Genomic DNA, 18,019 nt, shown 5'->3' on the forward strand with positions numbered 1-18,019 from the left:
AAGTACGAAAATCTTACCATTCTGAAGATATTTGTTGTTTGATTTGATAATTTTCGTATTTTAAATTATTTTTTGTGGTTACGTGACTGTTTTGACAGGTGTCTACTGGCCTTTACAGTGTTGCAAGCTCAAAAATTGGACTATCAACGTAACGTTAGCACCTCTATCGCAATTTGAGCTTTTGCAACTGATTCAACAACATTTTTAAAGTCACGTGAATGTTTTTGACAGGTGTCAGCTATTCTTTACAGCCTTGCAAGCTCAGAATTGCATTATCAACGTCACGTGACATGTCCCTTACAATTTCAACTGTCTGAATTCATATTATTTCCAATGTAAATTTTCAACTCCAATGAAATTTTAGAATAAAAGTACCTCTTCAGCTTCTTCTTGCATTGTCCGGTACTTGGCCAGTTCCTTCAGTCTCTCCATTCTCTCCAATTTCAATTGTTCCAACCGTTTCGTCACCCTTTCGACTGCATTGTACGAGTCGTAGGCGTACGACGTGGCCCTTTGGACGTCCCGACTGCTGGACAGCCACTGGCTGCGTTCGGCCAAGCTGGTCAAAGTCTTGTTTCCCTCTCGACGGAGCTTTTGGATCGTGTCAGTGTCCAATGCTCTGGACACTTGCCTGGAACACAAACATTTATTACACTAATGCTGTAAAATTGGTTTTTGTTCATTTATCATCAGTTGCACTATAAAAGCGTTATCTATCCGGACGATTTTCGGACAGTTAGCGTGGTAATTCCCAGAAAGATTCTCTAAAAGTTTATTGACCGGCCACTCTGAATTCGTTAACATTAAGCTGCATATTATCGTTAGCTAATTATATGACATCAATTAGGTTTGTGGGTTTCGTTAATACACCGCTACTTTCTTAACCGTAATTTAGATAAATTTCGTAATTTTATTGACTTGTGACAATTTTTCCTGACTGTATTTTCATTGGAGATTTAAATGACAGCCAGGAACGATGATAATTACCGATTGGTTAGCTTTGGTTACCTCAGATTCAGATGCTATCTCTTTTAGATACACGGAAAATCAAAGTAAATTAGGATGACGTAACGGCCGGAAAATATGCATTGTTGTCATACAGTGTATAAAAAAATGATTATTTGGTTTGACGTCCAGTAAATGTAATAGAGAATAATAACACTGTTTGGCAACGGCGCCAGCGTACATCAAAAGTTAAATTTTTGAACAATCAGTTTGACAGAAATGGACGTGTATGTAAGTCTGCTGGTTTTGAACAAACGTTCAGCAATAGCGTTCAATGTTGCCAACAAATCAACTTGATTCTCATAGAAGACTACAGATGTAGTTTGGAAAAAATCTGCTGAATTTCAGAAACCATAGAATGGATTTCAGAAATATCACTGGTATTTCAGGAAAGGTACTTTCAATTTTAGAATAATAACTTTGATTTTAGAAATTGCAAATTGTATTTTAGATTAGTCACCTGTATTTTAGAAAAGATAGGGTCATTTGTAGTTTGGAAAATTAAAGTTGTATTTCAGAAATCTTTATATTAATATTTATAATGAAAGGTATCGTTAAAAGTTTTAGCAAATGAAGATATGCCAGTTGGAATCTTGTATTCATCAATGACTTACAAAGTTATTCTTGTTGATGTTTTGTAACTTGTAATTGTAAATATAGAAATAAATGAATACTCAGGATGGACGGGGTTTTCTGCAATAAGTGATAGTAAAAAAAATGGACTAACAACTACACAGAAACATAGTAAATTTCAGAAATTGAAATAACCTTTTCTAAAATACACGGGAAAAATTCTGATTCAACTTATACTTTCTAAATTTCAAGTGATATTTTCTAAAAGTGGTGTAGTTTATGTTGGTGCACACTTTTGAAATTTGTCACATCATTGTAAAGTATAGTTTGATTTTCCGTATATTATTCACTTTTACATATCAAACTAAATGTTTTAAAACAAAATTACTGTTGCACATATCACTAGAGCAAAAACAATTAAAACTTACACGATCCTGTTAATACGACACATGGTCACCACAAACTTGAACGATATAGTACTGAGACGTGACACGCCCCTTTAACACTTCTAATGGATTACTTTCTTGGTTTAAAAGCGTTCAGACAAGTGAAGAAATTGGATAACCGTAACGTTCTTTAATAGAGCACTTAGGAGAAATCTAAACGAACGTGGAAATTAAGATTAAATGGGTTCCTGATAACGGAGGAATGGTGGTCGTTTGTTTATAGTCGCGGTGGTTCCTTGAACGCTGTTTTAAGTTTTCCTTGTATAAATCAAATCGAAAAACCAATTAGTCTGGCCGGAACCAGTCTAGGATAATTCAATTTTCACGTAGTAGTCCGTGGAGATTTATTTTGCCTCACCCTGAACGAGGTGGTGATGCGTTTATTGGCTCAAGCAGATTTGGTAGAATGGCTCGTTATTGAAAGGTGCGTTCGGTTGCACGTCGTTACAAGTTTATCGCCGATATGTTTAGACCTCACGTTTACAGACTATTTTTAGTGAAATTTGAGGTCAATTATTGAGAGAAAATTTACTACACGTGTATTTTACTCAAAATCGTTAACAAGAATCTTAATAGGCGATAACAATCTAGTATAGAACATTTCACAAATTGATTGGTAACAAATATGCTATGAAAGTCACGTGACTTTTTACATGTTAGTTCCATTGCGATCTAAAAGATGTTTTTTCCACGGAAGCTCATACGTGATGCATTTCATGAGCAGAAAAGGTGCCAATTAACTAAAAATGTATATTTTGCACATGCCAAGAATATTTTTGCCATAAATTATTTAAAATATACTGGGCGAGTCCTAGAAGTTTTATCAAAGATCTGGAAGATTTTGGATGGTTCCTGAAGGCTCTAGAACGTCCTGACAAACAAGGGAAGCTTCTTCAAAGGTTGGGAAGGTTTTGGAACATTCTCAAAGGCTCTAAGACGTTCTGTCTAGTTCTAGAAGCTTAATCAAAGATCTGAAAAATTTGGAAACTTTCCCAAAGTCAGTCTGTATAACATTCTTACAAGTTCTAAGGGGTTCTGCAAAAGTCTGGGAGGTTTCTTTGCCAAAGGCTTTAGAACGTTCTGACTAGCTCTAAAAGCTTCATCAAAGATGTGGAACGTTTTGAAATGTGGCAGAAGGCTCTAGAACGTCCTGGCAAGTTTTAGAAGCTTCTACAAAGGCTTGGAAAACTTTAGAACGTTGCAGAAAGCTCTAGAACGTTCTGGCATACAAGAGAAGCTTTTTCTAAAATCTGGAAACTTAAGAACTTTGTAAAAGGCTTTAAAACGTTCTAGCAAGCTCTAAAAGGTTCTTAAAATGTTGGGAAGGTTTTGGAACATTTTCAAAGGCTCAAAGACGTTCTATCTAGTTCTAGAAGCTTCATCAAAGATCTGAAAAATTTGGAAACTTTGCCAAAGTCAGTCTGTATAACATTCTGACAAGTTCTAAGGGGTTCTGCAGAAGTCTGGGAGGTGTGGGAACTTTGCCAAAGGCTTTAGAACGTTCTGACTAGCTCTAAAAGCTTCATCAAAGATGTGGAAGGTTTTGAAATGTTGCAGAAGACTCTAGAACGTTCTGGCAAGTTTTAGAAGCTTCTACAAAAACGTTGGAAAACTTTAGGACGTTGTGGAAAGCTCTAGAACGTTCTGGCAAACAAGAGAAGCTTTTTCTAAAATCTGGAAACTTAAGAACTTTGTAAAAGGCTTTAAAACGTTCTAGCAAGCTCTAAAAGGTTCTTAAAATGTTGGGAAGGTTTTGGAACATTTTCAAAGGCTCAAAGACGTTCTATCTAGTTCTAGAAGCTTCATCAAAGATCTGAAAAATTTGGAAACTTTGCCAAAGTCAGTCTGTATAACATTCTGACAAGTTCTAAGGGGTTCTGCAAAAGTCTGGGAGGTGTGGGAACTTTGCCAAAGGCTTTAGAACGTTCTGACTAGGTCTAAAAGCTTCATCAAAGATGTGGAAGGTTTTGAAATGTTGCAGAAGACTCTAGAACGTTCTGACAGGTTGTAGAAGCTTCTACAAAGGCTTGGAAAACTTTTGAACGTTGCAGAAAACTCTAGAACGTTCTGGCAAACAAGAGAAGCTTTTTCTAAAATCTGGAAACTTAAGAACTTTGTAAAAGGCTTTAAAACGTTCTAGCAAGCTCTAAAAGGTTCTTAAAATGTTGGGAAGGTTTTGGAACATTCTCAAAGGCTCTAAAACGTTCTGTCTAGTTCTAGAAGCTTAATCAAAGATCTGAAAAATTTGGAAACTTTGCCAAAGTCAGTCTGTATAACATTCTGACAAGTTCTAAGGGGTTCTGCAAAAGTCTGGGAGGTGTGGGAACTTTGCCAAAGGCTTTAGAACGTTCTGACTAGGTCTAAAAGCTTCATCAAAGATGTGGAAGGTTTTGAAATGTTGCAGAAGACTCTAGAACGTTCTGACAGGTTGTAGAAGCTTCTACAAAGGCTTGGAAAACTTTTGAACGTTGCAGAAAACTCTAGAACGTTCTGGCAAACAAGAGAAGTTTCTTCTAAGATTTGGAAAGTTTTGGAACTTTGCCAAAGACTGAAACGTTCTGGCAAGCTCTAAAAGCTTAAAGGGAAGGTTTTGGAACGTTGCCAAAGACTTTAAAAACGTTCTAGCAAGCTTGAAAAGCTTCTTCAAAGGTTGGGAAGGTTTTGGAGCATTGCAAATCGCTCTGGAACGATCTGGCTAGTTCTAGAAGCTTCATCAAAGATCTGAAATATTTGGAAACTTTGCCAAAGGCTTTAAAACGTTCTGACTAGCTCTAGAAGCTTCATAAAAGATGTGAAAGGTTATAAAATGTTCTACAAAGATTTGAAAAACTTTTGAACGTTGCAGAAAACTCTAGAACGTTCTGGCAAACAAGAGAAGTTTCTTCTAAGATTTGGAAAGTTTTGGAACTTTGCCAAAGACTGAAACGTTCTGGCAAGCTCTAAAAGCTTAAAGGGAAGGTTTTGGAACGTTGCCAAAGACTTTAAAAACGTTCTAGCAAGCTTGAAAAGCTTCTTCAAAGGTTGGGAAGGTTTTGGAGCATTGCAAATCGCTCTGGAACGATCTGGCTAGTTCTAGAAGCTTCATCAAAGATCTGAAATATTTGGAAACTTTGCCAAAGGCTTTAAAACGTTCTGACTAGCTCTAGAAGCTTCATAAAAGATGTGAAAGGTTATAAAATGTTCTACAAAGATTTGAAAAACTTTTGAACGTTGCAGAAAACTCTAGAACGTTCTGGCAAATAAGAAAAGCGCCTTCTTAGATCTGGAAAGTTTTGGAACGTTGCCAAAGACTTTAAAACGTTCTGGCAAGCTCTAAAAGCTTCTTCAAAAGTTGGGAAGGTGTTAGAAAATCGCTCTGGAACGATCTGGCTAATTCTAGAAGCTTCATAAAAATCTGATGAATTTTGGAATGTTGCCAAAGCCTCTATAACATTCTGACCAGTTCTAGAAGCTTCTGCAAAGGTATGGAAAATTTGGAAACTTTGCCAAAGGCTCTGGAACGTTCTGACTAGATCTGGAAGGTTTTGGAATGTGGCCATAGTCTCTATAACAATCTGACCAGTTCTAGAAGCTTCTGCAATGCTCTGGAAGGTTTGCGAACGTAGCCAAAGGCTCTAAAACGTTTTGGATAATTTTAGAAACTTCTTAAAAAAGCTGGAAGATTTTGGAACGTTGCAAATGGCTTTAGAATGCTCTGGGTAGTTCTAATGGTAATGGGTATTTGATTTTTTAAATTAGACGGTAAAACAGTCAGTTTTGTAAAAAGCGCCATCTGTCAAACAAACTTTGGGCAGGTATTTATAGTGTACCTGATAGACCAACTGTCAAATTACGTCAAAAATGCTGTTTTTAAAAATCAACTAACTGTTTGTCTGCCAAGTTTAAGATAGAAAGCAAGCAAGAATCAGAATATTGCTTTAACTTACTTCATCATTAATTGGTGAATCCCACAGCAAAACAAACAGAACTTTACACAACTTTCTTCTAATTTAAACACCGATACACCAACAGAAACATGTCAAACATGCTTAAAGGAATTTGTCACAAAGTAAAAATTCGATAACGACAATCATTGATCTAATAGTTTATTTATACGGTTCATGATACACACACACTTGAGAAAAGTTGCATTAAATGTATTAAGTTTGGTTAAACGCACTTAAATTTGTGTGGTTTAGTATTAATATTATCTATACATCACAGATTGCACTGTTTACACATAGATTATAATTGCAATAAACAATAGTTATTCAAAAATCCAAATTTCAAGGTGTTACTCACCGTCTCTGGTTCATTTTTTTACACAGTAGCACAATACTGACTAACTGAGATGTAAGTAATCCACATTGCAAGGTGACACAAAAATCAAAAATGGCGGCTTATCACTAACACATTGTGCACGTTCACACAGCACCGATTCACAGTAAAAGTATTCACAGCTGGAGGAATTTCGATCCGGTGGACACTATCACCACATTTTTTCTGGTACTGTTAAACGCCAAAAACCGGCCGCAGATGATAGTTTTACTTTGTTACTGTTTCGTGTAACTGTTACGATAAGATATGCGCATAATTTATGCATTTTTCCTTAGATAATGAACTTTACCACTCTACCTGAGCCGACTAGAACAATGACTGTTGTATAACGCGTCGTTTGGGAAAATAAAACCGTGTATACCCGCAATTAAAGTAAAACGAATCGTATTTATTCGCTATAATAATGGGGGAAGGACTGTGTAATGTCGATTCGGAACAAAAAAACGAAAAAAACACCGGAAGATTTGTGCAAGAACGAGTCAGTCCCTAATTAGGTGGCCTCGCCATTCTAAGCAAATGTCCTTACCTGCACTGGTGGTTTAAGAACCTCCTGGTGATTTGTTGAGGGACCTCCTCGTTTCTCAAATGCGACAATGTTTTCAGCAAGGACTGACCGGCTGTAGTACAGGACGATATGAATGGTTCCAGTTGTTTGAAAAATTCCACCCACTCTAATTGGTCGTGGGTGCAGGTACCTCCGCAACTGGCTGGTGTTTGGTTCTGAGCCAGAAAGTTTTTCAGGCTGGACTCTTCTGTTATGATAATTGCCTGAAAAATTAACACTGTTTACCAAATTTGAAATCACTCAGCTCCAAAAACACATTTTTGAGTTGGAACACATTAAAGAAGCATTTTATAAACCATCCTCTGAAGGTTTCTCTTCTTAATGTTTCGTCTTATTTGGACCTGAGGCTGTTTTCAATAGTAAAAATTGTATGGTTATTTGACAAAAAGTGACACTTTTTTAAGGAAATATCTATAAAATGCTTGAGAGCTGTTTCCATAGGGAAACAAGTCTGAATGCAAGATTTTCTAAAATTTTACATGCACGAAACGTATTTTGTTGACTATCCCGAATAAATATATACTGCCAATTCTATACATTTTTTTAGTTTTAATTGTCAAATTTGATCAAATGTGCTGCCAATTTGTTACTTGTAGCTATGATTCGAACAAGGTCACCAGAAGGATGCAATTTTCACTTAAGAGTGCCATTGTCGTTGTAATCAAATGAAAATTTCACTGTAGTTTTAATGGACGAGGGATATAGTCAAAAAAGAAATTTGTAAAAAAAATAATTTTATTTCCATTTTGATTCAACAATTTTCTTGCAGAAAATCAGAAATCTTGCTAAAACATTTCAGTCTCATTTACAGAGTGTCCAAATGAAAAAAAGTACTTCACTTCGTTTAGGTTTGCCACATTGTAGCAACCAAACATCTTAGTCTGCTCTTGCTTGGGACACTCTGTATAAAATAGCATTTCTCATACAAGACGAGTCTGGGAAGTGGAAAAATTTGTTATTTAAATATAATGTATTATACAAGTATATAATAATATGAGAGGTGTATTATACAGGATTAGGTTAGGTTAGTTTATTATATTCATATAGTGATGGGTAAATTACCGGTAAAGTAAATATTTTACTTTACCAGGAAAATATGACCAGTAAATTACTGATAAAATTACAAATACTGTGTTTCTGACTTCTTCCTGGCTGTTCCAAATTTTGTACTGTTTCTCAGGTTATTGGGTAGGAAATTTAATAAGGATTCCAAAAATGTGCTTAAAACAGTCATTTTCTTACTCCAAGTGAGTTTGACAAGCAATTTTGTCTTTGACTATCAAATTGTGCTCAAAATTGCAAAAATTAGTGGTAGCAGTCGTAGTTTGTGATTGATCAAAAAAGCAGCAAACTGTAAGCTGCTTTTTATGATCACTCACAAACTAGTCAAAAGTGGTCATACATTTTTCTCATCTTTGTCGACCTAATTCTCTCCTGTTACAATTGATTTTCTATGAAATATTTATGCAGAAAAATCAAATAAAAGGTAGATTGACGTAACAATGTCATTAAAACATTTCATAGGAAATCAATGGAATCTTGTCGAAAATGTTTGGTTAAAAAACTATGTGACTTGTTTTGTGATCAATCTTATTTTAGTTTGATTTTCCGCATAGAATGCTGTATGGATTGCGCAAACCTTTAACACCCACTTTAAACAAGTTTTGTATGCATATATTACTCGTTAAAACTCGTGTTTTAGTCTAAAATAAAAACACGTTTCCGTTAAATATGCAAAAATAACGCCATTAATTAGGGCCTTTCGAGAAAAATACGCAGACCGTTATAATTACTTTGTAACTTGTACAAACAATTCCACGGCATATGTGAAATACATTCCAATCACCAACTTTATGCAAATCCTATTATTTATAAATTAAAAGTTAAACATTTTAACTTCTGGTCCGATTATTAATGACGAATCCAGTTTTGTATGCTAATTTAAGTAGGTTACTTTAAATAGGTAAACGGGTTACAAACCTAACCTAACCAAATACTAGTTAATGATGAGTAAAGTAGCTCTTTTCCAGAAAAGCAAAAAATTTGAAGTATTTTATTCACAAATTATAATTCAACCTGTAAAAACTAGCTTAAAGTTAATATTCGAAGACTATAAGCAACTTAATCAAAAGGATAGTTTTGCAGATATTGACAGAAATTTGAGGTTTGCTTGAAGAACATATTAACCTTAAAAGAGTAAAAATTGGATAAAAACCATTCCAATTACAGTGAGTAACAAATGTAATTCAAAATAATAGTTATTTATAGGACAAGTGTGTTATGGAGTGACATATTTGCTTCACAACACAAGCGTATCATACATAATTTTATTCAACAAGTGAAAAAAATCGTTTGTTTATGAGATATTAATTAATAAACTTTCTGGTCAAATCAAAGCTTCTTGCATCTCAGTAACATACAGTGTGTCCACAAAGTATGGAATAAATTCGATTAAAATTCAGGGAATTATCTTTCAGAAAAATGCTTGGACCCGTATGCTATTATTTTTACCTACGACCTCAGTGTAAATAGCTCATTACGCATAGTTTTTCGTTAAACTAACTGCTCTAATGCTTTTGTTTCCATTTCTTGCTTTATCAGAGTGTAATAGATGGAGCACATCAAGTAATGCATTGTTCATACAGTTTTAAGTAACTACCACTTTGTCTAGAATATTATCTGCAATAGCAAACACATCAAGTTATATTACTGAAAGTACTATTTTTAATACTAATAATACATAATTCAACTGAGGTGTATAATTTATTAAAGTAATATAAGAAAAGCAAGATTTTCTTCTTAATAACTGTAATGTCACCATAAATAATTATTTTAAGAACAACACTAATAATTAGATAAGTAACATGACATGTTACGTTATTATTTTTGCTTTAGGTAGCATAATACCTATGATTAGTACAAATATAATGTTAATTCGTTGAAAATATACTTTTTTCATGAAAAATGACTATGATGTAATGAATTATATGAATTGCCATTTGGTCGTAGGTAAAGTATAGTATGTCACACGTGCTCTAAGGAATTTTACGTACTCATGGAATTACTTATTCCATATCGTGCGTAAAATACTTCTCACAGCACTAGTTACGAAATATACTATTACCTACGACCTCAGTGTAAATAGCTAGTTAGGTAATGACCCTCTTTGACTGACTACTACAAAAACGGACTAAAACTTTACAACTTCAATTACAAATTTCACACACAAACCTTCCATATTTTATAACCGTCAATTACGTATGGCCAAAAGGTGATTTTATTTTCCTTCCTCATCGCCTATTCCACACCAATCATACAAAATGCGGATCTAGCCCGAAGATGAGAATTCAAATTACAGTACTTTAAACAGATATAATGAAATTTTCAGTTACTCGGTCGCTTGTTTAACGTGCAATTTGCATTAAGTAAATTTACCTTACCAATCTGAAGACTTAGATATAATAAAAGGCAATATTTGCTTGAACTCGCCTGTGTTAGGGTTGTAAACATCAGGTATTTTTACAGACAACAAAGAATTCTTACCCTTTTATCACTGATTTAAGGCACTTTTTCACATACCAATAACACGGAATGAAACAAAAGCTCTCTGGCAACAGGGCGGTCTAAAAGCGAGCCACTCGAATTGATGCCCGCATTGTCTCTCAAAGTTTTACAACATTTTAAGTGACTCCTATAAAAGGGATTTGATGATCCGAACCGTATGGGCCCGGCTTTACCGGATATGTCAGTCTGAATGGAAGTAATAGTGAACCGAGGTGAATTTCAATTACGTTTATGTTTAGTAAGCCTTACGCATCTATTTTTTTTTGTGGAAGAAATTCGGCTACTCACCTCTACTTGACTAGCTAACGTTCTCGAGTCTTTATCCTTTTTAATTCCAGGACTCCATACTAGAAACCGCTGGATTTTGATGCAATTTCCTATCAGACACACCGATCTGTCCAGTACTTCCAGCATTTTATAGTCGGCTTCATTTTCTGCGAGCAGTAGTACCGTGAAACCTTTTTGCCTGATATCGGGACTGAAATTAAAAAAAAAAGTGGTTTAAAACTCTAACTGGCTTTCTCATACATAAATACTACGACAATATTGAACTTCCTTCTCTCTAATAACGTACGGAATGAAGACAATTGTAGACAAGAAACCGCCGGGTTATTGTCATTTTATTTTCTCCTTTTCCGGCCGAATCGGTGTTAATTACCGTTTATTAGGATTCTTCAAATTGACTTTTTTTTGCATTATGTGCCTAGAGAAACTTTGTGTTTTTTTTGTTTAGCGGAGAAGTGCGTAACAGCAGCAAAAAATTGTTTTGGAAACTCTGGTTGACCTTAAAATCACTCCTTACAAGCAAAAAATACATTGTTAGTTAACGGCTAAAAATAGTCGAGAGTTTATTATTCCCTGTGTACAAAGGCCAAACATGAAGGGGGGTTTTCAACTTGAAAACAAATAAAAAAATACCGGGCGTCCCAAAATGAATGAGTTCTGTAGTTATATTGTTTACATATGTGTATTTGTTTTTATTAAACTCACACTGTATCTCTCTTAGTTTCTGGGATACCCATGTTTTATTAAGCCAAATTTGGAACTTACAAGTACATTTTTTAAGGAGGGAGTAATAAGTTAAATCTACACATTAGGAACTATCTGATACTCTGGGGAACGTGACAAAGTCAAAGTTGTAATTTCTAAAAAAAACCTATTCAATATCTCGAAAACGTATTTTGTAAAAAGGCGTTTAAATAAAATTGATTGAAGTTCAAATGTCAGTTCGCATGTAAAAATATCATTTTTGTCAAGTTCAAATAAAAGTTACAACCTTACAAAAATTGACAAAGTGACATTTTTGGTCAAAAGTGCAATTTTGGCAAAATTTTGTATTTTGCTCCATAAGGGTCAAAATGCACAGCAAAAGGCATATTTATACCAGAGAACCATAAATTATATAAAATAAGTGCAAAAAAAGCACTTTAAAATTTTTCATTTTTCAAAAAAATTTGTGTTAAGGGTCTTTTTTAACTACTTTTTGGGAAACAGTATCTCAATAACGTAAAGAGCTAGAGATGTGAGTTTTGCCACATTTTGTAGTGTTTTTTTTATACTTTTTCTAACAGCGATTCAGCAAAATTGATTGGAGTTCAATAAAAAAACAAACTTTCAAAAATTGAAAAAATGACATTTTTGATGAAAAGTGCAATTTTGGCAATTTTTTTATTTTGTTCCATAAGGGTTCCATGGCACAGCAGAGGGTATATTTATACCAAACAACCTTAAATTAGGTGAAATAACCACTTTAAACCTTTCGAAAATTGAAAAAAAGTAATTTTTTGTCAAAATATTAATTTTTTTTGCTTCAAAAGGGTTCCAATGCACAGCAAAGGGTAAATTTATACCAAAAGACTTTAAATTAGGTAAAATAAGCACAAAAAAAGCATTTTAAACGTTTCAAAACTTGGAATAATGCCATTTTTTTCTCTTGATAACTTCTATCGATAGTTTCAAGGTTCATTACAGTTTTAGACAAAAACCACGTTAATTGAAAAGAAGTACTGGTCTTGTCCGTATGAGGACAAAGTCTTAAAACCAGCGATTCTTCTCAAAATAATTCAAAGAAAATCAATGGTAAGCAGGGATCTTCTAGCCGATTTCTCGTGGTTCTCTCTAAGTACTAACATAAGTTATTGATGAATATCAATAATAAAAAGGACCAAAACTTACGTGGGTATGGAAGTATAATACAACAGGAGTTTGGCGATTTCGTATTTGTTTAAGGCCGCTCTGGAAATGCATTCGGCGTAACAGAGAATAATCGGTCGTCCGTCAACGTCTGCGGTACCTGAAAGAACAAGAAAAGCGAAAATTTACTAAGCGAAAACCCACTGACAAGTCCGTGTAACACGGCCATCATTAATAATATCCAATTAATTCGAAACGCGAAGCAGTAGCAGTGGTGAGAAATCCAATATAATGTGCGGCACATAGATATTTTATGTAATTTCAATAAATCTACTTGTTGGCTCTTTCCTGTTTTGAAAAGCAATTGATTAAAGGTCGTTAGCCTAATAATTCAGAGGGTATTCTCAGGTGGGTAGGGACCAGGAAGACCTAGATGTGCGGTTCGAATTTTTTTCCGGCCACCCTCTAAAAAGGTAGCTGCATGACCCTAATTGCCTGTCGAACCTAATGGCAGTGAATAATAAACTTTACTCACTGCAAGTGAAAGATCATAGTAGTTAATGGTTGTAGCGTTTTGTTTGCATAATTACAATCGTTTCAATTAGGTAAATCTCTTCCTGATAGCAAATTTTGTTAAATTAAATTATTGTTTTGTAACTCAGTAAAAAAAACTAAGACCGATAATCCAAGATAGAAAATTATTTAAAAATGACCTCCTTTGAAGAAGGCTTGTGGTGTGAGCAAATCAAAATTAATCCTAATTAATTTAATTGATTAAAACGCTGGTTTTGGATTATTTGCAAAGTTCGGTTATGGGAGGCTGGTGACGTTTATTGTTCCCATGCATGTGCACTAATAATAAATTTTATGTAAACAACCAAAAATACATAGAAATATCCAAACAATCGATGTGATGGACAAAAACTAGGAAAAAAGTGACATGTGTCAGTGATACAGACAGTTGATCACAAGTTATCACTCACAACATTCTGATAAAACAATCATGTGAACAACTGTCAAATGACGTCACATCCGTGCCAACAAACGATTTTTTCCCATCTTTGTTAAGAGCATTGATTTGTTCTCGTAAAAACAATATCCAGTTGCCAACGTATGTCATCTGTTTGAGTGAAGTAATTACATACAGGGTGTCCGAAAATAGTGTGACCAACTCTAGTTTTACAGCACAAATTAGTTTTACTAGATTCTTGAAACAGAGGAAGAGAGTTATCAAGAGAAAGGAATACATAATTTGACAGAAACCTGCCATTGCCAACCAGTTCTGTCACATTCTATTTTCTGTCTTCATTGTAATAGAAATCATGGCTCGCTCTTATCTAACAAAATTCTAACTTAAACACCCTGTAGATTCGTTTTCGACAAAGAGTTACCTATAATAATACTGTATCAATCATTTTTGATGTATATAATATATTAAACTTTTTAGAAAAATTGCAATTTTACTCTTTACAACTATTTTACTACTTTTACTCTCAAAAATGCCACAACTAACCTGAAATTAAAAACGCTCGTTTGTCGCCATTGTGTCAATTATGGAGTATACTTATAATGCTAAAGCAATCAAGTTTAAACCAAAGAACCTAATTTCAGCACAGTATAGGTAGTCTGGTGACTGGTCAAAAAAGCAGCTTTCAGCTTGCTTGCAATCACAAACTACAAACTGCTGAAATTTGCGCAAATACTGAACTTACCAACAACCTCACATATCTAGTGTTTGTTATACAAATTTGAATTCAAACCATAAATCAGTGACTAGTACATAATATGTTGTTCATAAAAAAAATGTCAAAATGGCGGGCATTTTTTATGTTTCATGTTATATTAACAACAATATACAGGGTGTAGCAAATGGCCAAAATTTGACAACTTTACCTAAACAGTCACATTCAACACTGACATCTGCAGTTCAAAATGTGCACTATTCCAGGTCAAATTATTCAAATTAAGTTGTGTCCAAATTATTATTTTTTTTCCCTGAAGATCTATCAAAGAACGGTACCTGACCTAGAGAGTGGGTGTATGGTAGTGTCGTCCGCACTAATACAAACTACATCAAAACCCAAATCCAACCGCACCCACGTGACGTGACATATCTAACCCACATAATACGTCAGGGATGACACCTGACACCGTTAGCAGAAGAAATGAATAGCGGCGGGGTCAAAAAGGGCGGGCCGCACCTCTTTACCCGAGTGACCGCCAGACTTAAGGCCCAGTGACTCGGGTTATCGCAGTCCACTTAGATGGTTTTAGTACCCAATACGAACAGTACCCGAGGTAGTACCAAGGTTGCATAAGGTTAAGAAAAAAAGGTCCCTGGACGCATCAGCTTGCAAGTGCGCCTATGTGGGAATTGGGTCCCCGTTATTAGATTTACGATCGACCAAAATCGGTAAAATATAAATTATCTTCTCGTCGATATCACTCTTAAATAAAATGATGAATGTTTATTAATTGCCGCTTGGGAACCCGGGTTCAGGTTGTTGATTTAGTGCTAGATAAGTTTGCGTGCGATTCCAAATAATAATAATTGTTCTTCGTGTATATAGGATCGGTTTAACATACAATTATTACGCGGTAGTCCGTAACAGATGGTAAATAGAAGGACATGGCGAGAGGAAATAAACCTTACAGTTTGCAAAATGTTATATTATTCTTCTAGATTATCAATTTGGATTAAATTAGTTTAACGGTTCAAATAATCACAATTTTCTGTCATCTTGACAGTCACAATTTTCACTATGACATCAAAATTACCATACATCAAACCAATTTAATCAAAATGATAAGCTCATGGAAAAGAAGACTTTTGCATACTAAACTGCTCGTCAAAAAGAATGGAACAGCAAATTTTTTGGTCTTTATTGAGCGGCTCTATCTTCAAATTGAGTCACTCTTTTTTAATAATTTTTTTGAACTTTAAAAAAAATCATTTAGTTCATCAGAAAGAGAAAGAAAATACCTTTTGATCCTCAAAAAAATTAGTAAAATCGAGTGAACCAAAAAAGTGTATTTTTGTGATACACCAGGTGTTTTATAAGTACTTTTGGAATTGGAATATCTCAGAAGAGCTAGAAAGACGTGACTTAATCCAATGTGTAGTACTTTTTTATGCTCTTATTCGAATCATTCGATTCAAGTCATTTAAAAAATTGATTTTTGGCAAAATTGCAGTTTTGGAAAATGTTTGTTTTTAAGCTTCACAAAGGTTTTATTGCACATCAAATAGCATATTTATGGTAAAGAGATAGCAAATAACTATTTAATTGACTAACTTACTGAACTATAACGAAACCGAAATTACATCACGATTTTGTAATTACTTGAAAGCTCATTTAATCAGAACATCCCAACTGCGTGAGGCCGTACCTATTTTGTAAAAATTAGCAAAAAAAATGTAAATGGAATACTATGGCGGTCCCAGGAAATGTATATGTAAGTAAAAGACCTCCCCGTAAGTATCCTTGGTTAAGATGTATCAGGACGATTATATGCGGCGAGTGTGGGTGGGTACCAGTCGGCAAATCGCAGAAAGAAGTTAATTATACACGTCCGAGGAAAAACGACTCGAATATTTTTAACGGTATTATTATATCGTACACGTTTATCCGAAAAGTGAGTTTTCACGGGCCGTTGCGAAAAAGCGTGGTTTTTCGCACAAGTTCGAGCACGAAATAGCAGTCACAAGGTAATTTTCTCTCATTTGCTTACATTTGCAATTGGCTCATCACGTCTGCATATTGAACAGGACCGAAGTAGCGAACGTGAGAATCAATTTGTATTGTTAATGAATCCGCCCACGGTGCTTCCAGGCGGCATATGTTGTCTTTGGGTGGCGGCGCATGCCTTTATAATTTCAAAACAGAAGAAGTGAGATAAAAGTCGTAAGCATCTATTAAATGTCAGTGAAGACTGATCACAAGAAATGTTGGTAATCCTGGAGAGAAGTATCGCCCTGATGACTCTTTAGGAGGAAGAAAAGGAAGATAGTCAAATATGTGAAAAAATCATCAGGAAGACTCAACGAGACACAACAAATGTCATTCAGTGAAGCTTAAATGAGACTGAAAAACTCAAATGGGTTGGAATTCACAAACCCCCTCACACCCCCCCTAACCTTCTTTCAGAAGGGGGGGGTGAGGAGGTTTGTGAATTTGAACTACTCTATTATATGGAGTTTGTTAAATATCTGAAAAATGATTTGATAGTAAGTTATAATAATAAAATTGGACATTTCAAGACTAAACACATAACATAAATTATAATTTTCCTGTTCTTATTCTACATTAATTCTTATCTTATAACGGAAATAAGTATGGTGGAACTCACAAAAAGCAACTGTTTCTGTCCGATGATGAAAAATAATTGAATAAGGCAATACATACGTTATCCTGTCCTTTCTATCTGCATACATACGTTTTCTGATCAATAGTGTGTTATTCCTCCGGCATTGCCTACTGCATTAAACTAAGCAAATATAAATTTACGTCCTTCTGTTTGCCAATCTCACTGGTCTGGTAACAAATGAGTACTTCTTGTAAGTGTAAATATTTGCTGAGCGCATATAGGTTCTCAAAATAAAGTCAGTTTTGCGTTTCTTTTAAACGCAGAGAGAGAGCGTACCAAGTCGTGCAAAAACACTGACAATTTAATAAAAAAAAGTCTAATTAGAAAAGCACCTTCTAATAATATCTTAAGTGTATAAGTATAAAGTATCACACACACGCACCGCCGCATATAAATTTGCGGTCTTAAATCATTTTCGCGCACGTAATTACATCTTTTAAGGAATCTTATTACCCGACGAAACTAGCCGCAAAACCTTTATACCGCTAATTAAAATAATTTACTGAGGTGATATGAATGGCTAAGATTAATATTTTTGAGTGGCTTTGCTTGTTTTTACTAAAATACAGGCAAATACACATGTTTGAGGTTTGAAGTTTAATAAGGATTCTGGATGGTTTTGTTTTATTTTAGATTTTAACTGTTAATTAGAGTCATTTTTTGTAATTAAAATAGCTTAAAGTTTATCAATGAGCAAGCGCTTTCGCCTATTTGTCCATTATACACGCTAAGTAAACTGGATTTTACAGGTGAAAAACGAACCAAAACTTCCTTTGATGCCTTATAAAAAAAACCTGTTTCTTCAAAGTGAGCTTCTTGAAAACGTTTTTTATGCTATATTTTCGAAATAGGTTATGAAAACCAGGTAATTAAACATATTTTTTTTTCAAGCGGTCTAAAATAAGCCTATTGTGTACCTGTATTGCTGGCGTAGAAAGGCCATTTCATATCCTAGGAGGTAAAAAAAATAATGTCCAGAACTTGATCCCGACTAAAAGCGTTGCATTTAGAAAAAAGCAGATGAAATGAATGCAACACTTACTTTGCT

At 34.6% G+C, this 18,019-nt stretch overlaps 1 protein-coding gene across 6 annotated transcripts in view; it reads right to left on the reverse strand.

The window, feature by feature from the left end:
• The window catches only part of LOC145726627 (puratrophin-1-like), a 164,001-nt gene that overhangs the window by 14,457 nt on the left and 131,525 nt on the right, over positions 1 to 18,019 (reverse strand). For all 6 annotated transcript variants that reach the window (XM_081975806.1, XM_081975804.1, XM_081975801.1 and 3 more), the window contains 4 exons: positions 12,646 to 12,763; positions 10,759 to 10,948; positions 6,868 to 7,109; positions 376 to 631 (listed from right to left, as the gene is read on the reverse strand). In XM_081975806.1, the coding sequence (XP_081831932.1) occupies positions 376 to 631; positions 6,868 to 7,109; positions 10,759 to 10,948; positions 12,646 to 12,763 (806 nt within the window). The remainder of the gene's footprint in view (positions 1 to 375; positions 632 to 6,867; positions 7,110 to 10,758; positions 10,949 to 12,645; positions 12,764 to 18,019) is intronic.

Source organism: Ips typographus, linkage group LG3, assembly GCF_016097725.1.
Source record: "Ips typographus isolate SLU linkage group LG3, UJ_Ityp_2.0, whole genome shotgun sequence".
Taxonomy (NCBI): Eukaryota; Metazoa; Arthropoda; class Insecta; order Coleoptera; family Curculionidae; genus Ips; species Ips typographus.